The 27,100-nt window shown below is 28.7% G+C and overlaps 3 protein-coding genes across 3 annotated transcripts in view; 2 read left to right on the top strand and 1 right to left on the bottom strand.

The window, feature by feature from the left end:
* Positions 1-9,454: 9,454 nt before the first annotated feature.
* On the top strand, positions 9,455-12,007 carry LOC136080172 (protein pigeon-like). Its single transcript, XM_065796784.1, has one exon. It carries the CDS (start codon positions 9,455-9,457, stop codon positions 12,005-12,007), a length of 2,553 nt encoding a protein of 850 aa, XP_065652856.1.
* A 5,777-nt stretch (positions 12,008-17,784) lies between these two features.
* LOC136071848 (cholesterol oxidase-like) overlaps positions 17,785-27,100 on the top strand; it is a 25,344-nt gene continuing 16,028 nt past the window's right edge. The window contains exons 1-2 of the mRNA XM_065797333.1: positions 17,785-17,939; positions 18,016-18,244. Of these exons, the coding sequence (XP_065653405.1) occupies positions 17,895-17,939; positions 18,016-18,244 (274 nt within the window). The 5' untranslated portion in view covers positions 17,785-17,894. The remainder of the gene's footprint in view (positions 17,940-18,015; positions 18,245-27,100) is intronic.
* LOC136080534 (uncharacterized) overlaps positions 26,221-27,100 on the bottom strand; it is a 2,659-nt gene continuing 1,779 nt past the window's right edge. Inside the window, exon 2 of the mRNA XM_065797332.1 lies at positions 26,221-27,100. This exon is cut by the window's right edge and continues 487 nt beyond it. Coding sequence (XP_065653404.1) covers positions 26,371-27,100 — 730 coding nt within the window. The 3' untranslated portion in view covers positions 26,221-26,370.

Raw genomic sequence — 27,100 nt, 5'->3', positions numbered from 1 at the left:
CTAGTTGTCTTCACACAATAAATTTAGTTAAGTAGCAGTGGTTCTATTTTATGTGCCATCATATTGGCATATGTATTTATTGGTGAGTTATCTGCAAAATGAAGTGAATTATTAAAATTTGTGTTAAAATTAATGTTTTTATCAGATATTTTAGAGAAATGAAGAATAGCTCAGAGCCTGTGTCAAAAAGGACTAATACTAATGTTCTTTTATATGTTGTATTTATAAAGCCTTTTTTTTTTGACTTATAGAGGCTAATATTGTGACTGTTTTTGGTGGCATTATCTTGATCAATGTTGTTACACTTGTAATATGTTGCTGCACCTTTTAGGTATTTTAATTGGCTATTTTTGTTTTATGGTGTTGTTTTGATTTGGTTTGTTCCTCAAACCTTAAAATTCCAGCAATATTTTTGTTTCAAAATTTTTTTAGAATTCATTTTACAAGAAGTAGTTTTAGGTTATTTTTTTTTTTGACTAGTTTTTTCTTATTTTGTATTGTGGTTTTTTTTATTGTTTAGAACACTTCAAGGATATGATTTAATTAATAACTGTGTGGATTCTTCTTGATTGATGTCTTAAAGATTTTTTGAAAGCAGTTCTGCATTATGTTTTTATTGTAATTTAAAAACATGTCAATATTTCAAAAATTATTCTGCTTAACGTTTTTAGGATTGTTAGCATGTAAAATTGAAAATTCAGTTTTTAATTAAAATGTTTGATTTTAACCACTTAGTTTGGTTTTAAAAAAATATATATTTTTTCAAGTATTACAATACAAAAAATGCCACATTTGCCATAATCCACTTTTATTTGGTTAACTTATATGACTTCAACACTTTTTCTTGCTTTTAGTGTCAGTGTTTATATGTAATTGTACACAAAATTACTGTTCAGTAGATAAACATAAATTTCACTTTTGTTAAATTTTTAAATAAAATTTTATTATAAGTTAATTTAGCCTGCTAAAATTTATCTAAATTTTTTGGTTTAATGGTTTAAGATTTAATTAAAATTTAAAAAAGAAAATATTTTATAAACTCATTGCTTTCACGTTAAGGACTTGTTACGTTAAGGAAATGCTTTTGTCTCCATTCTCCAACCACCGCAATTCTTTGCAAAACATTCTCATTTCATTTTGTATGTTCATTCAAGCATGGATATACAAAAGTTTGGAGTTTGCACAATCCTTGTAAGTGTCAAAGCTCAAAGCTCATACATCTAAAATTCCAGTATACACCTCTGTAACTATATCTATATGTGTGTGTGTGTGTGTGTGTGTGTGTGTGTGTGTGTGTGTGTGTGTGTGTGTGTGTGTGTGTGTGTGTATATATATATATATATATATATGTATAGATTAGGGCCCTGTGAATCGGCATTTTTAGTTTCGAATCAAAGCGGATTTTGATTTACAAATCGAATTGAATTATGAATCAAATCAGAAATATGAGGAAATCTAAATTTAAGTATCTTTTTTCAAAAAAAAGAAAAAAAATCTGATTAAAATTTTTTTTTTTGCCCAGCATAATTTTTAGGAAGTTATTTGAAAGCAGTATTACAATTACTTTTAATTACAATTACTTTACTCTGGGTGAGATAAATAAAAACATTTTAATAGCATCTAAAAAGTTTGATATCTGAAAAAACAATAACGTTCACAAAATAAATAGTGATTCGAAAAACCTGAATTTTTTTTTTCGAATTAAAACAATACTTGATTCACAAATCGATTTGCGATATATACCCTGCGATATATATATATATATCGTTGATATATATATATATATATATATATATATATATATATATATATATATATATATATATATATATATATATATATCGTTGATATATATATATATATATATCAACGATGTATATATATATATATATATATATATATATATATATATATATATATATATATATGTCAACGATATATATATATATATATATATATATATATATATATATATATATATATATATATATATATATATATATATATATTTATATTTATATATTTTATATATATATAAATTAACGATATTTCTTTTGAAAGCAAAGATAAATTTTGGAAATGTCAAGATTGCTACAACTTGGTAAGAAACTAATGATTTGTTATATAAGTTATTAATAGCTACTGATTAATTATTAAAAGCTAATGCAATTACCCTTATATATAATATAATATGCGGTAGTGGTGTCGTGGTTGAGCGCTCGCTTTATAAGCAAGAGGTTCCGAGTTCGATCCCCACCACGTCCTGGTAGTACCGCGCTCAACTTATTTCTCCGAGCAGCGGCCTTGTTCGTCAAGGTTTGTGTTTCGGAGTTATAGAGTTGAGAGAGGGTTATAACCACAATTAAGTAGCCTCCTCGTCTCGAGTGGCCTTCTTGGCCTTGGGGAGGTGAATAAACAAAGATCAAAATGAAAGGTTTGTACCCAGCCACTAAAATTTACAATTTATTAAAAACCTGAAGACCTCAATTTTTTTATTCAGTCTAAATATTTTCCTAAACAGAAATGTCTGTTTTTTTTGTGTTACAATAACTACTCGATACAGACAATGCTTTAGTAGTCGCAGTCATCACGTTGCCTGTTGTGCGATAAACAATGTTATTATTAATTATATATGTGTTTGCTTTTTTTTCTAATAATTAGAACAAACACATACATAATAAGTAATATAAAAAATAAGTATGTATATTGAAGTTACAACAGTTATTTTCTTTCGGAACCAAAATTAGTTATTTCTTACGTATTTCCACCTGCTGAATTCAAAAATGACATATTAGCTTTAGTTCTAGAAATAAAGCTCTAGAAAAAAGCTCTAGCTCTAGAAATAAAAGCAAAAATTTTCTCTCAGAGGTATAAATTTTCATTTTTTGAAAAAAAATTTCGTTTTGTTTTTGACAATCCATAATGTTTAATTCATGTTTAAAACTTGTGATATTAGTTATGTGTGTTTGCTAAAGTTTCTGGTCTAATCTATTCTTAGTTTTTTTTTTTTTTTTAATTTACTTGTGTAAAATTTGACAAATCAACATGCCAAGGAAGTGTGTAAATTTATTGGACAATTTTTGTTACATTTGTTGTGAAATAACATTTTCCTCACAGAAAAGAACAATGACACATCTACTGCTTACGAGCATTACTTCAATATGACCAGGATAAGTCATGGGCTCCGCATATATGCTGTAGCTCTTGTTCGGTTACACTACAAGAATTGTTGAAAAATAAAAAAAGATCTTTGACTTTTACTGTTCCTATGATATGGAGGTAACCTAAAAACCATACAGATGACTGATATTTCTGCTTGACCCCACCCATTAAGGCAGGTTTATCAATGAAGAAAATAGGAACAGTTAAATATCCGACTCTTCCATCTGCCATTCGATCTATTCCGTATTTGGATAGTTTACCAGTTTCCATTCCACAAAGTTGTGATTTAAAAGCAGAAAATGAAGCAGAAATAGAAGAAAACAAGTCTTCTGCATCAAATGGTCCTGATTTTGTGTTAACAGATGTGCCACACAGATTGAGTCAAGCAGATTTAAGTGATCTTGTTCGAGTTAAGTGATCTTGTTCGAGATCTGGATTTGTCACAGAAAAAGGCAGAACTTCTAGGGTCAAGATTAAAGCGGTGGAATCTTCTCGAGTTTGATTTCAAGGTTTCACATTACAGAAAACAGCAGCAGAATCTGCTTTTTTTTTTGAGAAGAATAATAATCTTGTTGTTTGCATTGATGTCTTTGGATTAATGTATTGTTTTGACTTAAACTATGATCCAACTGAATGGAGATTATTCAAAGACTCATCAAAGCTAAGCTTGAAAAATGTACTACTGCACAATCGAAACCATCTTCCTTCTGTTCCTATTGGCTTTGCAGTTGACATAAAAAAGACTTATATAAACATGAAAGTTCTCAATGCAATTAATTACAATGAATACAAATGGAAAATTTGTGGTGATCTAAAAGTCATTGCTATACTTTTAGAAATGCAATTAGGGTATACAAAATACTGCTGCTTTTTGTGTATTTGGGACAGTAGAAAGAAAAGTTCACATTATATAAAAGAAGACTGGTCTGCAAGAAATCTCAACACAGATGAAAAAAATGTTATTGCTGAACCACTTGTGGATCCAAAAGATGTTCTCTTCCACCATTACTTATTAAGTTGGGTTTAATGAAAATTTGTGTCAATGGTATTAACAAAGAAGGACAAGCTTTTGTCCTTCTTTGTTCATACCATTTTTGTATGAAAAAATAAGTAATGCAAAAATTAAAGAGCGTATTTTTGTTGGGCCACAAATACGTCAACTTATGAAGGATCCTACATTTGACTAAGTTTTGAAGAGCCACGAAAAGGAAAATTGGGAAGCTCTTAAGGGAGTGATTTGTGGATTTTTAGGAAACAAAAGAGATGTTAATTACATTCAATTGATAACATTACTTTTGAAAATAGACCATCAACTTAGATGTAACTTGTTCCTCAAGATTCATTTCCTCCACTCACACCTGGGCTTCCCCCCTCTCTTCCCCCTCCCCTCCCCCTTCAGTTACGGAGCTGTTAGTAATGAACATGGGTAAAAGTTTCACCAAGTTATTTCTGTAACGGAACAAATATATCAGGGTCGTTGGAATGAGGCTATGCTTGCAGATTACTGGCGGTTTGTGTGTACGGATGGTCCAGAACTAGTCTACAAAATGAAAGCAAAAAGATCACGATCTCGTGACGATACCCCATAGTCATCTTTATACCTATTAGCTTAATGATCATAACTTCTTTATAATTGAAATAAAAATTTATTGTTATTGTATATCTCAAAAACTAGAGCTAATAAAAATTTTCGTTGTCATTTTCTTTATTCTCAACCCAAAATTAGTATAATTTGAATAAAATTGCTAAAGATACAAAAAAAAAAAAAATTTTTGTTGGCCAGTGTAATTAGAGCAAATCCATATATATTAATTAAACTAGTATATGGATTTGTTATAATTAGCAATTGACTTCAATTTACATACCTATTTTTCATTCCTTTTGGTTTTTCAGTTAAATTTTCCTGAACTAGTTTAACAGAATATTAGTAACCAGGGCCGCCGAGAGGTCCTGGTTATTAATATTCTAAATTTAAATGTATTTAATTTTTGTTTTTATAATTATTAATATCTGTTTTATTTTAGACTTCAAATATACACTAATCTTAATTAAACAGCAAAATCACAAAATTCTTTCCCAAACGAAATAAAAAAGTATGACAGACAATGCAATAAAATAAACAATACCTCAAAAAAAAACGGTTATTTTCATAGCCATATATATTTAAAAACATTATTCTATCTGAACGTTATTAGTTTTTTACAGAGTAACTGAAGCATGTTGAGTTTTTTACGTAAATAATTTTTTCATTATAATGCAAATCCATATGATACTCTTCTAAATGTGAAGATACTTAATGATAATGTATATATTATAATATTTGTTTTAATTGCATGCTCTCCTTTGCATAAAGAAGATTCATTGACCAGATTGAGAAAAAGTTACAGTTACTGATTAGTTAATAAAACTATAAAAACAAAAATTCACGGTAAATTTCTTTTAATCAACGAAACCTTTATAGTGTTTCTCTGTCAAATATCTCTTTATATTTACCAACATAGTGTGGATATTGTTGAGAAACAGTTTGTTGGATACTGTTGCAAAATGGTTTTAATTTAGTAATTTTCAAGATTTGAAATTTACTCTATTGATCATTAACTAACAGTTTAGGTAAGAAAAAATACTAAGGTAAGAATAATTTTGTTTATTAATAACATTTAAAAATGGTTTCCATATTAAAATATGCAAATGTAAGATTACAATTTTTAGCTAAGAGTAAAAGAAAATAATCGGATCCGTAATATTAAAATAACCGGATCCATAATATTAAAACTCAAACCCAAGTTATTCTCTTTTCATTCTATGGTAAGATGAAAGCAATTAGTTTTGTGTGTGTGTGTGTGTGTGTATTTTTCAGCACAATACAATTTTATCGTTTGGTATATACCATGTGAGATTTAAAATTTTATACTTTACATTAATCGCCTTTAGGTTTGGCAAATTTTAACTAATTTTTCATTTTTTTTTTGCTAAATATTTAGTGCTTTGTTTCCCATTCCATAAATTGAAGATATTTAAACATTTTTTCCATTAGAAGCTAAAAGAGAAGAGGAAGGAAGTTGCATCAAGCAGATTTAGCAATAAAGTAATAAGTAAAAAATATTAGCTGTGTTAAGAGTACAACTTTCAACAACAACAAAAAAGTTTAAAGAAACCCTTCAGTTGCAACAAAATAAACTTATCACTAATATTAAACCCCACAACAGACATACCTAATCAGGTTTATGAGAGGGATGGCCCAAGAGCTCAATGTCATGTTTTACAGGTAAAAAAAATGTATTGTTTTATTGGTGCTATATTGTTGACTAAAACATATACATTTTTTCAAACTGATTGACTACTAAGTCTGAGGCTTAATATTTGACATTTTTTTCATGGAAATTAAAAAAACAGGACGCCTGTTTTTCCTTTTACATATGAAAATTGTCTCACAGTAGTAACTACAGTAAGTAGGTAACTAGAGTCATGGTAAATGATGTAACTGAACACATCAACCATTTCTTAAACAAAAATCATTCTCAAGTTATGTTTGTCTTACTGCATTTAAAGGACTTAAAATACCACCTGTCTTTTAAGAAAAGGAATTAAAATGAGGGCAAATCAGTACTTGGAAAAAAATCCTAAAAAAAAGTTCTGCGATGGGTCTAAACAAACTTTCCAGACTTGAAAACATGTCTATGTTCAAGATAGAACTCTGTGTCAACGCGACAAGCAACGTTAACGTCAGGTTAAACAAAATTCGTTTTAACAGTCACAAATTTTCTGGCAATTTTTTGTCCAAAACTGCATTCATTTTATTTTAAATAACTGTACTTTTGTCCAAAACTGCATTCATTCAATTTTAAATAACTGTATTCAATTTTTAATAATTGCATCAATTTTTCTGTTCAAAACTGCTTGGATTCTACAAGTATCTCGCCTTCAACTACCTCTTTAACTAGAAAAGACTCAACACACCCTTCTTCATCTATTTAAAAAAAGTATAGTTTAAATATAAGAGAACGCAGTTTAGAACAGAAAAATTGATATAGTTATTAAAAATTGAATGCAAAGTGCAACTTGTAGATAAGCAATGGTCTATTAATCATTTTATACAATTGTTTTTTATCTAAAAAATTATCTATGTATTTTATTAATTAAGAGGAAAGGTAAAGACATTCTGATATCAATTGAGATCGAAATTGTTTTCGTTAATTTATCCCCTATAATGGCTTCAAAATCTCATACGCCAAAACCACCCTTATAAAAGTCACTAATAGTGAACATTTATTTTGTAAAAGTTATTGAACTACCATTTATTTACTAAATAAATAAATTATATATATAATATATAATTAAATAATATATATATATATATAAATATTATTTGTCATAAACACGAACAGTATGAGTCAAGCCACCTTTGTTTTCCTTATTAATGCGGCAAAATATGATAATAAAAACTTTACTTGTTAATGGGGCAAAATAAAATAAAAAATACTGTAAACGAAAACATCGACCCACTTTGGAGTTATGTTAACGTCTACTAACCAACTTTTAGATTAGCTAAGGCTGCGACTATAGTTTTTAATGGTCTAAGATCTTCTTAGTTCTGCCATTTGTATAGCGTTACGTACAAATGCCTGTAGGTGTAAACATCTTTACTAAATGTTGAGTTTGCAGGCAGTATATGAAACAATCGTGTATAATTTATCTATAAAACGAGAAAACTTTAAAATTTCACTTTAACAGTTAGAAATTTTTATTGCTGTTTTATAATTTTTTTTTGTTATTACATTAAGGGAGGGTCTTAAACCCCCGAAATGAAAACTGATAGTAGTGCACTAAACCACTGAGCTATCAATGGTATGCGTAATGGTAGGAGAAAAACAAATCTAATTATAAATCTCTTTTAAGTTCTACGTTTACGGAAAATGTGCGCATGGTAATTTTTTTGCCCTTAAAGCAAAAAAATATTTGTTATTTTTGAAATTTTTATAAAATTTTGCTTCTTTTGAGACCCAACACGACATACTTTTGAAAAACGTTTTTTTATATAATATTAGGGACCCATTAAAATTTTAAAGGTCTTGGGGCACCTCAAGATAATTTCCTAGAGCATTGATATTTTTCCAGAGTATTTCTGAAATGAATAGACAACTTTTGCACACCCAGGCTAAATGAATTGTAAAAAAAAACTAAAATTCACTGCACCCTAATATATATATATATATATATATATATATATATATATATATATATATATATATATATATATATATATATATACACATATGTACATATATATATATATATATATATATATATATATATATATATATACATATATATATATATATATATATATATATATATATATATATATATATATATACATATACATATATATATATATATACATACATATATATATATATATATATATATATATATATATATATATATATATATATATATATATATATATATATATATATATATATATATATATATATACATAGATATAGATATAGATATAGATATATATAATATATATACATATGTATTTGTGCGGCCGTGGCGCAGTAGTTAGACCGCTTGCTTTATAAGCAGGAGATCCAGGTTCGAAACGAGCTCTGGACAAATTTTCGCGTCACTGTAAGGAAGGAGGCGTGAACTTCCTGATTAAATGCACTTCCGCGGTGAAGACCTAAGGACTTCTTGGGGCACCTAAAAAAAAAAAATAATAATAAATATATATAAATATAGAATAGGTCGTTGTGCAATAGACTTACAAAGACCCGTATTTTTACGGTCCGGTTAGATAGTACTACAAATATTGCGCCGGTTCACGTATATTTTGAAATATTTTCAAGGCAAATAATTTTGAAATTTACGGCTCTTAAGTCGAAAAGTATTATTTAAACATATTATTTAAACTGTAGTTACAGTTTAAATCAACAATCATCATATACATAAATAAACAAATATCAAGTTAACTTGATACTTGTTTTTTAAATCAGGAAATTGCCGCTCGTGTCGGTTCAAGCCAAAGTTAAAATATTTATATTTTTTTACTACGGTCGGAATTAAATGATGAAACTTTAAAGATGTTTATAATTTATTAAAACCTTTAAGTTGATGTTAGATTAGCAAACTCTAAGACTCAAGGTTGCATGTCCCGAATGTTTTCACATTGAATTACCCTTATTAGCTGTGAATTTTTTTTAGTTGTCAGTTATCAAGATTGTCCTTTCGCGAATTGATTATTGGGGAAGCGATAAATTTTTTCGGCTTGACATTTCCATCTCCTATGTTTGATATTATAGAGGTGGTGAATTTACAAGATGAACTTGAAAATTGCGCTCGACGACTCACAAAAACATACATTGAAGCACACAAACACACACAAAAAATTCTCGAAGTGGAATCTTTCACAAATATTTCACCACGTGTGATTGGAGTCAAAGACAATAATTTGTATTTATTTACTTGGAACTGTGAAGAACTATGCCATTCAAAAACATTTATTGGAGTATTCAAACGAGATTCACCTTTTCCAGAAATAATTTTTACTCATCAAAATATCCTTTTTATTATTAATGCTTCTATCAACTGTAGTTCAAAATTACTTGCTTATTCGTGCATAGAAAAGAAATGCAATTCTGAAGATTTATATTGCTCCTATATTTCTGAAATTAATCCTCAAAAAAATTTATACTCTTTAAATATAAAATGGAAGGTTTACCAGAAGGTACAGTTTTTAAAAGAGAGTAGCAAAACTTGTAAGGTTTCGCATTTACTTTTTTTTCATCACAGAGAAGCAATAAGTTTATATCAAATTCCTGCAAAAACTGAAAAAGATGATCTTTTAAAAAGTACAGATTTATCAGTTAATTCAGTTGCATCTAGATTTATTTGGGCTCAGTTTGATTTTAAATTTAACAGGTTGTTTTATGTCGACTTAAATCCTTCAGATGAGTATGATACAGTTTCAGAAGGAATATTTAATGCTGTAGAGTTTGATGAACATGGAAAGTTTCATGTAGTATTTAATTTCATTTTGCCTTTAGAATTCAACTTGGAATTCATGCAGTTAAAAGATGTTTACAATAATCTTCTTTTTACTGATATTGTGTCGTATTCATTTTTTAACATGCGTGTTTTACAGTCTGATGGTTCATTATATGTATGCTACCAACATTCAAAAAACAACCAACTAAATAGTAGTGAAAGTTGTATTTCTTCAAGCAAAATAGAGACAATTAGTTATGCTATATGCTGCATACATTCTGGATATAAATTGCATTGGTCAACATTTAATGTGAATGGTTCCTCTCAACATATTTGTTTTACATTGTACAATGACTTTGTTCTTGTTTATGCTTATAAGTCATTTTTCCATGTACTTGATATAAGTTATGAGCATGAACCAATTCATAATATTTTGGTTAACTGTAAATCACCATTTTTTCCAAAAATAAAAACATCTTCAAATGGTTTGTTATCTTTAATTGACAGTGTAAATATTTTTGATATTTGTTCTCAAAAAATATTCAATTTTCAAATAGACACTTCTCTTTTGTTTGAGATGTTTTGCTGCTCAGATGTAGCTACTCGTTTATCTATTTTGCATATTGTGGTAATTCATTTAAATGATAAGCAAGTTTGTAGAAATATTATAAAGGTATTGACTCAAGAATACTTAAATCAAGAAGCGTGTAACCTTTTAAAAGAATACTTTTTAGCTAGAAACTATGTAAAAATGTGGAAACATGTTAGTTCAAAAACAGATCTAAGGCTGTTTCCATTTACCACACAAAGTTTTTATAAAAATCAAATAGAATGTGATTCAGGCAAAAAAAATGCATGCCTAGAATATAGTTTTTATTCTGAAACTGGTTTAGTCCAGTTAAAAAAAAATTTGTTCAAGAATAAAAAAAACTTTTGGGCTTCAATTCATAATAATTTATGTTACCAAAGTGCTCTAAAGTTTGAAAGCAAGCGATTTCCAATAAAGTTATTATTTTTAGCTGGTGTAAAATTAAATGATGAATCGCTTAGTTTTGATGTTTTAACTGTAAAACAGTGCTATGCTTCACAATCAAATTCTGAAATGAACAATATTGTAATACAGAAGATGGTCAGTTATACCTTAACTAATCATAGAGAATTATCAAAGGATATAGTGTTGAGCTTGTGTACTGAATATGCTAAAGAAAGAATAAACATTCTAAAACGGCTGTGGAAACAAATATTAAAAACGATAGGCACAAAGCCTTATGAAACTATTATCAATACATCAATTTTGAATTTGCTTGATAAAAATGAAGTTATGTTGTTTCATATGCTTCAAATAATTAAAATGGTTTGTGCTGAATTATGTTTACCAGATGTTTATGGTATAAAAAACCTGCTGTGTTACCTGGGATTTCGATATTTAAAGCATCATCAATTTTTATCTTATGTAGACTCTTTTGTGATCGAAATCAACTATAATTTTGGCAGACAAATCTTTGAGGAGCTTGATGACTCATCAGATAATTTGATATTCAAGGTGAACCTTTTAAAGCATTTTAATGCAGAAACAGCAAAAGATCTTATAAAATTATGGAATAGTAAAAGTGGAAATCGATATCTCCTGCAACAAGCTCTAAGTGGCCTTACTTACAAAGTAAAAAAAAAAAACACTATCACAGATCTGTGTTTGACCGGAGATACTTTTGAGGCTTTGCATGCATTGATTGGATGTATTAATTGGCAGAAAAAAGAAGTAACATTCATTAGTGAAGTAGAAACTGTAGAGCTTCTTCAAAATGCATCGTTAGTAGATACTGAAGCTCTAGTGAGGAAAACATGTTCTTAGAAATTTAAGTGAAAATATTCATTTACTATATTATTATACATTTGTTTTTAAAGTTATTTTTATTAAATTTGCAAGATTCAATCATATTTTATCTCAATTTATTTAAATGATATTTTTAAAATGTAGGAAATACAAAAAGAAAATGCTAGCTGAAGTTTTTTAGTGCTTGACGCCGAGAGTATATACAATATAAAATAAAAGATATTTTTAAGACTTAAAAAGAAGTAAATTCAGTATTTATTTATTAGTTAACACCTTTGACATTACAGGTTTATGTAATGCAGTAATTTTTTAAAAAACTTGTTTTTCATACTTAATATTAAATTACTTTAACACATTTTAAAAATTATATTTAATGCATCTAAATACGTCAATCTCATTATGATATGGCATCTTTTTTCATTAAGAGCCCGTTTAACAGGGATTTTGTTCTTAAGATCCCGCTTAACAGAGGAATGAATGTTGTTCGCACCCATCAGCTCAAGGGGCCATCCATAGAGTACACATGTATGGGGAGGGGGAGCTCCCAAAAGCGTACGAACGCGTACAAGGGGGGAGGGTGTGTTAAAGACAGTGAGTACGCACGCGATTTGACTATCTCTCCTAAACATGATTTTTTTTTTTTTTTAAAACGTTAAATTTCACGTGTGTAACAAATCAGAATTGTGTTTTTTTCTGACTTCGGTTACAATTTTTTTTTTATTTCTTTAAAATAATGAGAAGAGAGAAAAAAAAATTGAGTTAATTTTGAAAAAAAGAATAATGCGTACTTGTGCGGAGGAGGGGGGGGGGGGGGGGGCGGTGTCTTCGAAAACATTACACAATTACACAAAGTTAGACATTACACCATTCTTGATTTGATTGTTGCAACTGAACAAGATGCAAGAAGTAAATGAACAAGAAAATCCAAATAAAAATGATTTTATTTGGATTTTCTTGTTTATTTTATAATAAATTCTATTATTGCTTAATTAAAATAACTTAAAAATAGTCAATACAAAAAAGATCATTTGAAATTAATTGGTCGTCATGTTTATAATTAAAGGTATATTTTTTCTTTCTTAAACGACGACAAAATAATTGGAGCCTTTATTTCTTATTTGTTATACTTTTAGCAGAGTTAAATCTATAATTAAAATAGAACAATAAGATTCACAAAAAATAAACTCGCTTCAAAAATAGTCACCTCAGTTATATAAAAGAAAGTATTATTATATTTTAAAAGCTACAATATTTCCATATTCTAGGATTAAAGATACTTCATCTTTTTTTTAAATATGATACCAAATAACAAGGCTAAAAATAAATTCATAACTGGAGATCCGTGGCTCAGCGCCACTTCTGGGCAAGTTTTATAACATATGTTATAAAACTTGTTCAGAGGTGGCGTTGAACCACGGATCTCTAGTTTTGAATTTATTCTTGCATCGGTTAGGAAGGAGACGTGAACTTCCTTTCAAAAGCGTTCTGTGATAAGACCGTAAGGACTTATCACAGAGAAATAGCCCTTGTAGAATTTTTGACAGCATCACAAAGAACTAGTTTAAAATATGGACAGCCTGCAGCTCACAGTTTTTAGTTTAATCCAGCAGTAGAAGTGAAGTTTATGAAGTCTAAAAAATATTATTTTACGGTTGGATTAGATTCATTACTTTCCTCCACACCTATGCGTAAGAGAATTTTAAGTTGCTCATTACGGTTGTACAACCCATAAAGACAGTGATATACTTTGCGGCTTAGATCAAACTAATTGTGTTTTGTCTTATTTCATTTGTTTGTTTTTTCATAGTTAGCATGGGTAGTTTACCCAGTATAATTTACAAGAGTAACACAATACGCAATCTTCCAACTTCGAGTAAACTAACCAAAATCTATTAATTTATTCTCCGTCAATTAATTTACGATAGCATAACTTTGTTGAAGATTTCTTTTTGAACAATCATCTTGCATTTTAATTGGAAAGTTAAGATTTACGATGCGTGAAGGACACAATTAAACTATATTAATTAGACAATTATAACAAATAGTAATATTTATATATATATTACTATTTGTTATAATTGTCTAATTCTTATGATCATTCAATAAATCAAATTTGCTTTCATTTAAGTGATGTTGAGTTAATTTATTGATATTATATGATACTATGAATCAACTTTTTCCCCTTCAAAATATCTTTAATCCTTTTTTTTTTTTTTTTAATTTTTTATTATATTTTATTTTATCATTGCATTCTTTATTTTTTATTGTACTTTTAATTACTTTATTTATACTTTATTATACTTTATTGTTACTATTCACTTAACGAATAGTGCTATTCGCTTCACGAATAGTCCTATTCGCTTAACGAATAGTGCTATTCGCTTAACGAATAGTGCTATTCGTTTATTTAATAGTATTAGTTTACTCTTCACTTGACAAATTCTTAAAAGGAATAAGTACTCTGTTTAAACTTGTCTTATTATTTGTTTAAACTGGTTTTATAATTATTTGGCCTGGTTTAAACCAGGCCAATAATAAACAACACTGATCAAAAGAGCGTACCTCGCACACACAAAAAATTACGGAAAAAATTCCAGGTCTTTATTTTTCAAATATTGACTTTTGGATTAAATATCACAAACTTAATAAATATAGAAATAGTATTAAATGTCACTCACTTAATAAATAAAGAAATATTTTAACTAGTATATTATCATTAAAATATTGGTTTAAGCTAAAAAAATCTTGCGCCTAAAATGTCTTGTGTATACGGCCAAATAAAACCCACACTAATATTAAATCAATTTTGTCAATCTCTTCTAGCATTATTAGCATCAATGCTAATAAACTGTCGTTGAACATATATAAACAGACCCTGTTTTATATTAACACAAACTTTTTATAAGAACAAAATAATCTCGCAATATCGTTCGATTGTAGCTTTTTAGGGGTCATCCATAAAGTACGTACGCTCATAGGGGGGAGGTCTTCAAAAAGCGTACGAAAGCGTATGGGGGGGGGGGGGAGAGGGAAGGGTTCAATTTAAAAGTACGTACTTCAATATTCTAATTTATCACAATTAACCAGCTAATCAATAGAAAAGTTACATTCTGACTAAAGATTCTAGTTTGCCAACATAAAAAGATGTATGGTATATGGAGTAGAGGGTATAGTTTTTCTCTATGCACACACATGTATGGGCGCCCTCAGAATTTTTTGATGTTCCAGGTAGGACACTTTCACACATCGTGCAAACTCCTAACTTAAGTTTGTTTATACCTATGCCAAATGAGGAGGCCTTACAAAATATTGGGATGGCTGAGGCCTGTGAACAAAAGCCCTAAAACGCTTACCCTCCCCTGCCCATACGTGAGGGTACTAATGTAGTAAAATTTTCAACTTTACCATCTAAAACTAAATTTTAATTTATTGACAAAGATTAATTTTTGTAGAAAAATATTGTAAATTACAAAAGTTATGACCATGCAATTTTTCCGACCCCCAAAATGAGAGGGATGTAAATTTTGCATGGTCATAACTTTTTTGTAATTTACAATATTTTTCTACAAAAATTAAAATTTGTCAATAAATTTAAATTTAGTTTTAGATGGTCAGGTTAAAAGTTTTGCTACATATTTCCCTCACGTTTGGGCAGAGAAGGGGGAGGCAAATGTTTTAGGTTTTTTGTTCCCAGGCCTCCGCCATCCTAACTTTTTGCAAGGCCACCTCATTTGGCATATAAACAAACTTAAGTTTGCACGATGTGTGAAAGTGTTCTATTTGGGAACATCAAAAATCCTGCGGGGACCCATGCACACATGCCACCCCTTGTATACTGGCCCTGAGTAAGACCTATTTTTTGAGTCGACAAAAAACAGGTTTAGCAGGGCCGTGGTTGATGGGTCGAAGTCCCCCCCCCCAAAAAAAAAAAACGTGTCATTGGCGTCTCAAAATCTTCCAAATTTGACCGCTAGGTTATGCTAAAATAAAAAGCTTCTTAAATTAGCAAAAGGGCACAAAATTTGCTGTTGCCTCCGCCCCCTCCAATTAAGAGGTATAGGCTACACTCGGCACTGGGTTTTACCCTTTGTTTTCAATATTACTGATCTCGCGTAAGACTCGTTTTTTACTTACTAAAGAGGGGTGCATGAAAAAACGTCCGCCTTAAGTATAAGTATATTATTTGATTCGTTATTAAAACAAAGAAAATTTCTGTTGCCGACTACTTCCACCGCATTAACATCTCGGCCAAACACACACTCTACGCTCAAGTAGTTCAAATTTATTTATTTTATTTTAAATTATTATTTGCATATATACTTAAAGACGTTTTTAAAATGCATAAACAAAGGGCTTTGGGGTCGTATAAAGTATCTAAGGTACCCTCCGCCTTTTTTTTAAAATAAACTTTTTTATTGAGAAAAAAAAGTTGAGGGAGGGTGTATTTGAGAAACGTACATTTTTTTTTAAGGGGAGGGTGGGACGTAAAAGTACGCATGGCAACAGGGGGAGGGGGGAGGGTCAAAATTAAAAATTTTTGGCGTACGTATTTTACGGACGACCCTTTACAATAATTATTTTAATACGCGTTGAAAATAAAACGTGCTTTATTGCAAGTTTAAACGGGGTTATTTAAGTATAACATCACCGTATTTTTTTAATCATTTGTATTATTTTTTTCTAGAAAACTTTCCAAATTTTTTTAGGGTGTTAAACTTACTGCTAGCCTTTATTTACTAAATATAGGTTTGAATTCACTTATTTGGATCTGAATATTATTAAATACGACATTGAGTAAAACCTAGTAATTTTCAATTTTAGTGCTTTAAATACCTAACAAATATATATAACAAATTAATTTCAGTTTTATCATTTAATCAAGTAATATACTTGAGTGAATAATATTAAATTGAAATAAATTGTTTGAACCCGTAATCCAAATAATTTTATTTAAATCCAAATATTATTTGAAATAAATACTATTTTTTTAAATGCTAAATTTATTACTAAATGTTATTTATTTTTAAATACTTTTACATTTACTACTGAACATTATTATATTTAGACCTTTATACTAATATATTTAGATTTAAATGCTATTAAATTCATATCTGAATACTATTATATTTATATATAAATACTATTAAATAAAGATACTGTTACATTTAGATTTTAATACTGTTTAAATGCTATTATTCATTCATAAAATATAAAATATATCTTGAATAAAAATTATGTAAGTACAATCCTAATCTTAGTGAATATTAATCTTTCTTTTCTTAGTTTTGAACTTGAATATTGATCATCAGTTGAATAATTACACTAATTTTTATCACACACCGACACAAACCCTGATATATATATATATATATATATATATATATATATATATATATATATATATATATATATATATATATATATATATATATATATATAACATGTAAAAAATAGTATAAATATTTAAAGATATATTTAAAGTTATTCAGTATCATTACCAGGAACATGACAATTAAAACTCGAGAGACAATTGATAACTTCTTACAAAAGCATCATTTTTCATGAACTATATTAGTGAAAACTGTAAATAATTTGATAATAAAGTAGTCAGTATTACATCAACATTAATGTTTAAAAATGGTATTACAAAATTGAACTATAAACATTGGTTAAAATATAAAATCTTGATAATTATAAGATTTATTTTTTAATATTTTTTAATCAATATTTTTCTTTATCAAATATTAACATTTGCTAAATTTGATTGTAATTTTTATATTTTACATGTTTACTTTTATTAAAATGACAGATATTTAAAGCAAAATATTATACCTGTGAGTTTTATGTTGAAATTCCTTTTGAAAACAAATGTTATGTAAGTTCTGCAGCTTAAAACAAAATCAGTATGGGAAACTGTACTGGAAGTCAATCACCATATATACAATACAAAGTTAGTTATTTAAAATATCTTCTAGAAATTTTTTTTTTTAATTGTTCAGGCATTTAGACCTTTGACTTTTATCTAGTATACTCCAGTTGGTAAACCAATCAATCAAATTAAATCTCGATATGATGTTATTGTTATTGGATCAGGTTATGGAGGGGCAGTTGCTGCTAGCCGAATGGCTCGTGCAGGTAAAAGTGTTTGCCTTCTTGAGAAAGGTCGGGAATGGCTTCCAGGAGATTTTCCAGAATCAATGGATGAAGCAATTAAAGAAATGTGTTTAGTGAAGTATGAAGAAAAGCAATTACTTGGTAATCTTAATTTTATTGTGCTATTATTATTATATATTTTTATTATTATTATTATTTTTATTATTATTATTGTTATTATTATTGCTATTATTATTATTGTTATTATTGTTGTTGTTGTTGTTGTTGTTGCTGTTATTTTTAAGTGCATGTTTTAACCTTACTTTAATGACTTTTATAATATTTTAAGTTTTAAAATTAAAAAATAAATAAAATTTTATAAATATGAAAATTTTTTTTCTTCCAGAAAAGTAATAAATTTAAAAAACATTTTTTAAACTTTATTTTTATAATTTTATGTAGACCATTTTATTTAATAGATCAACCATTTTTAGCTCAAAACAAAAAACTCTAATAAATCAAATCTATACTTTATGTGTTTATCTAATTCTTTTATCTCATAGACTAGCTATCTATCTAATAATGTTAACCAGTTTTACATTGTTTCCTGCCTAAGATAATGAACACAGAGTATAGCTCTAAAACTCATTTGAATAGTTTTGAGGTAGGCTAGTTGCATGGTTTTTTAAACAAAGTGTTTGCTCTCAGGGGTTGGGGGACTGATTCCATTAACAGCTGTAAAATATCAGTGCATTAACAGTGCAATGTTGGATATAGATGGAAAATATCAGTGCATTAACAGTGCATTATTGAGGCCACACATAAAGGTTTTATTAGACTTTTGGTTAACTAGGAGAAATGAGACAACTTTATAGCTTATTGCTGAAAGTGCCAAATATTATTTATGTTTGAGTCAAGTTCTATTTAAAAATTTAAGTCATGACTATATACTAGAATATATCAAATGTAAAATCATTCAACCAAAATGTTTCAATTAATTTTTTATGAATATTTGTGGTCTTTTAAGTATTTTTTTATCAGTAGGGTAATTCTACATTAAATCACCCAGTTCATTGAACCACCTGTCTTTTTGTTAGTTTAATATTTTGACACTTGGTTCCAAGATAACGCAGATTTAATATTGACCTGGTTTTGAAAGTGACCCAGTTTTTATAATGTTTTAAAAACATATTCTCAAGCCTTCCCGGGAAGCACGAATAAAGTTTTTAGAGCATGCAGGGACAGATACAGTAAAAGAATGAAACTTTGCTAAATGATGAGTCAAGCGAGATTGAGTTTTAGTTGATAGAACTAGAGATAATAGCTCCTTTGAGCAGCAACCATAATAGTATTTGTAAAAAAGAGAGAGAGGTGCAACTTTACAATGATGGGAAAGAGGCTCAAGCTTAGCAGATAGAGTGAGTCTAACTAGATTTACAATGCATTTTTTGACCTTGTCTAGAAGAGAAAGAGCATCATTCGAAAAACTATCCCAAATATGATAACAGTATTCCATACAGGAATGAATAAGAGATTTATAGAGGTAGAGAATGGAATCAAGAGAGAGAAAATGACGAGCACGATAAAGAGAAATAACATTAGCAGATGCTAACCAAGTAATCAATTGTATATATGGTCTCCATAGAAGACCAGTAGTAAATGATAATCCAAGAAGGCGTAAAGAAGAGGACTCAGTGAGAGGATTGCCATTCATCAAACAAATAACAAAGAAACAAATCAGGACCAAGGATAGAACCTTGAGGTACCCAAGAATTTTACTGGAAATAAAGAAGAGTGTTTGCCTTTGAGGATGGATTTAACAAAGCGGTTAGAAAGAAACGATTTGATAATCTCAAAATTTTCCCAGATATACCATATGAACCAAGCTTATGGAGAAGACCAACATGCCAAATCTTGTCGAAAGCCTTAGATATGTTAAGAGCAATAGCTCTAGCCTCCTTGCCTTCATCTAATGCACGATAAAATCTTTCAGTCACAGCAGTTAGCAAGTCAGCCGTAAACCGAGAAAAAAACCGTATTTATTGTCTGACAGTAAGTTATTTGACACAAGATGGTGTATGAGAAATTTGCTTATCAAAGACTCAAAGACCTTGCTAATAACAGAAAGAAGACTTATTGGACAATATTTGGAGGGGTCAGTATTCACCAGAGTTTTTGAAAATTGGAACAACAGATGCCAGTCAAACACTTATTAAATAGTTTAGAGAGAATTGAAGAGAGTTTTTGAGAACAATTTTGTAAGACTATGACAGGAATATTGTCTGGACCACAACCCATAGAAGAGTTTAATTGAGATATGACTTTAGCAACAGAAGCTGGAGTGATTTGAATGTTTAACAATAGGTTAACCTGTTTAATTGGAATGAAAGGAAGAGAATTGCCATAAGATTCAAAAGTTGAATTAGAAGAGAAGTTATTTGCAAAGAAGTTTTTGCAATTAGTTTTGCCTTATCCTTCAGTGAGGTAATAAGATCAGTCCCATGAATGGTAGATGTAATGTTAGACCAACCTTTGTTAACAGCGCTGTTGAAGATTTTCCAAAAGTCTCTAAAGCCTAACTTCTGAGATAAGATACGAGATTTGGTGAACTGAGAATAATGGAGCTTAGCATCTGACAGCACCTTTTCACATTGATTTCTTGCTCTATTAAATAGTTGTTTGTTCTCCAGAGAGTTGTTATTTTGAAAAGATGATTACAATTAGATAGCAGCTGCACAAGAGGGTGAAAACCATGGAGTAGAATGAGGCTTGACTTGGAACCAACAAGAAGTAACAAAGTTTCCATTCTTGCCTAATCCAGGAGGTTGCATAGGAGGCACATTTTTCAGCTGAGAGGGAAAAGACATCAGTCCAAATCGTCACAAAGAAAATCATGAAAAGAATCACAACCAACTTTAGATAATAGTAGCTAGTAGTGCAATAATAGGGTGAGTGCAAAAAGGAAGTATGAGATAAAAGATTTAAAGAGATCATTACATGGTCAGTATCACCTAAAGGAGAAAAAGAAGAAACTGAACACAAGCTAGGATCAGAGACCAGACAAATCAAGGAGTGAAAGTAAATGATTAGGGTTGTCAGGAAAGCAAGTCACAAAGTTAATTTTCTGAGTAAGAGATTGAAAATCGCAGAAGTTAAAGGCTTTAAGTCACCAATAATAATAATATTGGCTGAGGGGTAATGAGAGATGGCATGGTCAATTTGATCAGAAATTACATCTAAAAGAGTGCAGTTTTAAGAAAAAGGAGAATAGTAATGAACAGAAAGAAAGGTGAAAGAGTGAAGAGGTGCTAAGCGAAACCACACTAAAGAATGATCAAAGGATTTGAATCTGATTTCATGACAAATAGGTGATTTGATGCATATGCATACCCTTAAACCAAGCATGTGACTATTGGAGTCTTTGTGAATCAAAGGATAGTACACATCAACACTGAGATCAGAAGGCTTTTTATGTTTAATATTTTGAGTTATTTTTGGCATGATTTGAGTTTAAAGGAACTAGACTCATTCATAGATAGAGTCAAGTTTTATTATTACTATTACAATTTCAAGCTGTACCCAGAGATATCTGGAAAAGTTGCATAGCCACTGTCAAGGAGGTACTAGCAAAGACCTATGAGAAGAGTCAAGAAGTTCCAGCATTCATCATCTTTGACAGGAAACAATGTAACACAGGTTTATATCTATGCCAGCTTATAGATGAAGGAGAGGCTCGAGGCAGGTTAGCAGAATTATTCTGCTTAGCCCTAAAGTCTTTGTCTAGGAGGCCTCATACTAGACAATAACTGGATGCACTTAACATCTGCCCAAGATGAGTATTTTTATCAAGACACCATCTTTAGCCATTACTCAACCAAGAGCCCTAAGGCAGGGTTACATAATACCAGTAACATGGTGATTGTGATGATCCTGGACCTGACCTGACCTGGAGTAATTAAAAGGAGCTATTTTCTGCACACAGAACCTTAAAACATTGGGCATGATATTTTGAAAATGCATCAGGAAAAATATTAAATCTATCAAAATACTAGAGATAAAGGACACCGCAGGTTTTATAGTTGGAGTTTCTAGTTAGTTAATGAGCTCACACTGCATCAAAACAGATTTAAACTCTTAAACAGAACATTTAAACATTTAAACAGAACATAAACATACATTAAGTAATTTACAGGTGAACCATCACCATACCAGAGGTTAAGACAGATTACAAACATACATATAAATATAAACAGATAAAACACAAACATACAGATAGCAACTTATGGGTGAGTGAGCATACCAAATCAGGCTGATCACAAACATTCAGATAGCAAATTATGGGTCAACACCTATTACTTACTTTAAATGTGGACGAACCAGGCATGTGACCGCACACGCTTCCTGGGATTGCTTGTGTTTTTGTTTATAAATAAATATAGATCATAGAAATAACTCTCTTCTAATTAAGGCAATGAGGAAATAATATAAAAATCAGCATTTAGAATACTTAGCAATTGAAGTTGAACTTGAAGTTATATCGCTTTTGCAAGAGTATACAAAAATATTTTTCCAAATACAATAAAAATATACTTTAATGCAAAGTTACTAAAAAATATACACAATGTTGACTGATGAATATACAAGATTTCAGTTTTTCTAACATATAGTTTTTACAGGAAATAGAGTGAGCTTGTGGAAAATTTTGTTGGTTGGCAAAAAACAATTTCCAGTGGTGAAACTTAACTTCAGGTTCATCTTCTTTAAATTAACTTCAGCAAGTTCCATATTGATTTAATCCACCACTTTTTCAGGGGTTTGTGTTCTATTGATACTTTTGTATTTCATCTCAAAATATGAAATCATAATTTTTTTTAAGGCTAAACCTGTAGTTTTTCAGAACAAGTTACTAAAAATTTAATAAAAGTTGCAACCAATGTCAAATTCATGTCGCATATTTTTTATTTTGCCATTGCTCGTAGTGTATCTCACAATCTCATAGTGTATCTCACTTACATACTTCAAAAGTTACACTGTGCAAGCATGTATATAAAATAACACTAGATTTAAAAATATTTTTAATAAAAAATATTTTAAAGGGTTTTATCCAAAAAAATTTCTTGATGATATTTCAACTTGGTACTCAAAAAAAGCAAGATTTTATAAAATTTTTAAAATTAGTAATCATGTTTTATAAAAAAATGTTTGAAAAAAGTTTATTTAAAAAAACCATTAAGTCTCATTTTTTTAAACAAATATTAAAAAATGGTAGTTTTTATGCAAAAAAATCTACAGTAAAATTTATATAAAATGACTTTTATAAATTTTTTATAAAATCTTGCTTCTTTTGAATACCAGGTTTATATACTTTTAAAGAAATTTATTTCAGATAGTATAAAGGACCTGTCAAATATTCTAGAGTTGGAAGAGAAATTTAAAAAAAATTAACCAAAACTAAAACACAAAAAACAAAAATATATTTTCACTAAATTAAAACTAAACAAACTAAAACTCTAAGTTTATTTAAATCATGTTTTTAATTACGTTTGGAATAATAAACTTTAAATCTTTTATCTTTACTAATGTTTATATAATATTAAGCAGCCCTTGTAATTAGGATCGGCATTCGGTAATCCTGACCCACTCAGAATTTTAAAACTTAGTTTTATTTGTTATTTCAAATAGATAAAATGGTAAAATGAATGGATTATTTTAAATATAAAAAATTTATTCAAATATAAACAGAAAAAAATGTTTTATTTAAATTCTAAGTAAAATAATGAAAATAAAAATAGCAAAACATGTTTTATTTAAATTTTGACCAAGTTGATTTAAAAAAAACTCCAGAAAAACATTTTATTTAAATTCTTAACAAAATAACTACAATAAAAAAAAAAAAAAAAAAAATTTTTTTTTTTTTTTTTTTTTTCTATTAATTTGGAACTTAAATGGAACGAATGTTCCATTTAAGTTCCAAAAATAACCATTTATTTGAATTGTAAATCAAACAATTAAAATAAAAATGGAAAAACTAACATTTTATTGCTAATAAATAAAATAAAATCAGAAAAACTTTCATTCATTTTTCAAATATTTAAGCAAACATCAATAGTATTTTTTTTTTCTGTAGATTTTATGTAAAAATGTTTGTCAATTTTTCGAAACCTGTTTCAAAATTGTGTGTTGACCTGATGCTGACCTAAAACGGTTTCAGGTTGACAGTTTTTTGCCGACTTTATTTTTTCTAATTCCAAGGGCTGATAATGGGAAACCCTTAAAATAATAATTGTCTAAATAAATTGTTGTCTAGAGAAAGTTGTCATTTATTAAAACAAAATAATTTTTTTTAATAAAGTTTATTATAAAAAATGCATACTAATATAACTTATATAAGTTGTAAAAATTATTTTATTATTACTATTACAATTTCTAATGATTGTTTAAAAAATATTTGCACTTAATTTAAATTATAGTTTCCAGTTAAATACAAGCTAGTATATAACTACGCATTAAAAACCATTCATTGCTTTGTTTAAACATTCATACTTTTTTTTTAAATTTGTTTCAAAAGATTAACATTTATCATAAAAAATAAAAAAAACTGTATATAATATTCTTTAATGCTTTTTATTAGCATTGTTTTGATACTTCATTAAAAAGTGTTTCAATAATATAAAAGCATCAAAGATCAAACTTATTTAATTGTAACGGCTTTCTTTAACATTTGTCATTTTTTATGCAGTTAATTTTTTTTATCTTATTAAGTGTATTAACTTTAATGATTCTTATATAAAGTTCATTAAAGAGACTTTCTTTGTCTAAGAAAGTTGTTTATTAAAACAAAGTAATTTATTTTTTAATAACATTTATTATAAAAAATGCATACTTATACAAGCATTGGCGGGAGTAAATTAGCACGAGAGCGCAAAAAAGCTCTCCTAAAACGAACATGGCGAGCCATGCAAGTTGCTCTTCTCAACTGCTTTTTACAAGAGCTGTTTATTTATATGAAAATTGCTTATTAAATACAAAATTTGGTTTTATACTTGTTACAAGTATATGTTTGCAACGTTAATGTCACAATAATATACACATAAATAATCTTTATACGTAAAAAATTTTTTTTTTGCAAAAACCGGCCCTTTTTATTATCCAATTAAATAAATTTTTTTGACTTTGCGTTTTTTATTTTAGTTACAATGGTAATTATACTTTTGAGAGAAATACAAATACTTTTGTGAGAGCTGTAAATTGCTCCAGTAAAACATTTTAGGCGAGCAATTTACAAACGTTTTAGGGGATTTTTTAATATTGTTGTAAAGAAAATTATCAATAAAATTTAAATATGTTGTTTAAAAATAAAAAAATTTCCTTACTTAAAAATAATTATACTAATTTAAGCATACTATTTACTAATAATTTTTGCCTACTACTCATAAACTAGTTAATCATTTCTAATCGACATTCATTCTAAGATCATTCTAATAATAGTGATCAAACTAAAGATAATGAAAAAGCTTTTGTTTAAAAGCAATTCCAAAACTAAAACAATCATCTTATCATATTTTTATTATATACAGTTTACTAAAACAATTCTTTAAAATATTTTTGCTTGATTATGGTTTATCTAGCAATACATATATAGAGTTTAAGTGCATTAAGCATATTTGTATATTAGCTTTTGTAAAGGGATGAAAAAAATTTATTCACTTAAAACTGAAATAAACGAAATAGTTGAATGTAAAACAAACATAAAAAGTTACTTAAATTAAATTTGATAAAAAGAATTTACTCTTCTTAAAATGTATATATATATATATATATGTATATATATATATATATATATATATATATATATATATATATATATATATATATATATATATATATATATGTATATATATATATATATATATATATATATGTATATATATATATGTATATAGATATATATATATATATATATATATATACATTAGGGTGGCCCTTATATGATGATAAAAAATTAAATAAGAGCAATGTTAAGTCTGACCATTTTAAATGGTTCCATTTCATACAAAAAAATTATGTGTAAAGTTTCATAAAAAAATATTAATATTTAGAGGTGGCTCAACGCCGTCAAAGTTTTCTCATATACGAATTTTTGATGTCTGTGACAGAATTCAGCACATTTTGCCATCAGTTTCATACAGAAAATTAATTCTAACTACTAAAAACAGTTCTTAATTACAGAGACAAACACAGAAACAATAGAATACACAAAGTTACACATCTTCACTTAGTTGAACTAGTTAATTGTGAAGTAAGGTGGATTTTTTCACATTCGGAAAGTTTGCCCGGTTCTGTTCGATAACCTGCAGAGCATATTGCAGCTGTTCTTCGCTCTTAAATCGGCCAGACTTTGTTGCATCTTGGATCAAGGCAACTCCTCGTTCTGCATGGTCGTTTGTTACTGCCTGGGATTTCACGATTGCCTCTGCAACCTTGAAGTCATCTCTCCTGTTCCATGATTCAGGATCTTCGGCCAGGAATCCATCTGGCATGCCCAGAATAGAAAACAGGTTTCTGCTTCTTTTTGAGACAAAATCAGGAAGCGTCTTTTGTTGTACTGTCGCCAAGTCCACCACGACACGTTTCAAAGGTACTTCTTCTCCTTCCTGTTCTAATGATCTTTTAACAATTTCGCGCTTCGTAGTGAAATCCACTTCTGGATCGAAGAGGCTGAAAAGGATCAAATCTTCTGACAGGTACCAAAGATGGCCCGCAAGCTTGCGTGATGTTGCGGCACCAATATCTTGATCAGGGTAAGCCTGGAGTTGTTGAATAAGTTGTAGATCATTCCTAGCGGCTTTGTAAGCCAGAGGCGCCAAAAACCAGAACGTGATATAAACCTTTGCAAGAAATATGTTCACACGTAGGAGGCCACGAGACTCTCGCAAGGTCAGCTTAAACTGTGATCGAAACAGCCAAACCTTTATACTGTAAATGGCTTTCGCCATCCATCGAGCTTGATGCATTGAC

The sequence above is a fragment of the Hydra vulgaris genome, chromosome 05 (assembly GCF_038396675.1).
Source record: "Hydra vulgaris chromosome 05, alternate assembly HydraT2T_AEP".
Taxonomy (NCBI): domain Eukaryota; kingdom Metazoa; phylum Cnidaria; class Hydrozoa; order Anthoathecata; family Hydridae; genus Hydra; species Hydra vulgaris.
The sequence above is the reverse complement of the archived record's forward strand: the minus strand, read 5'-3'. Positions and strand labels throughout refer to the sequence as shown.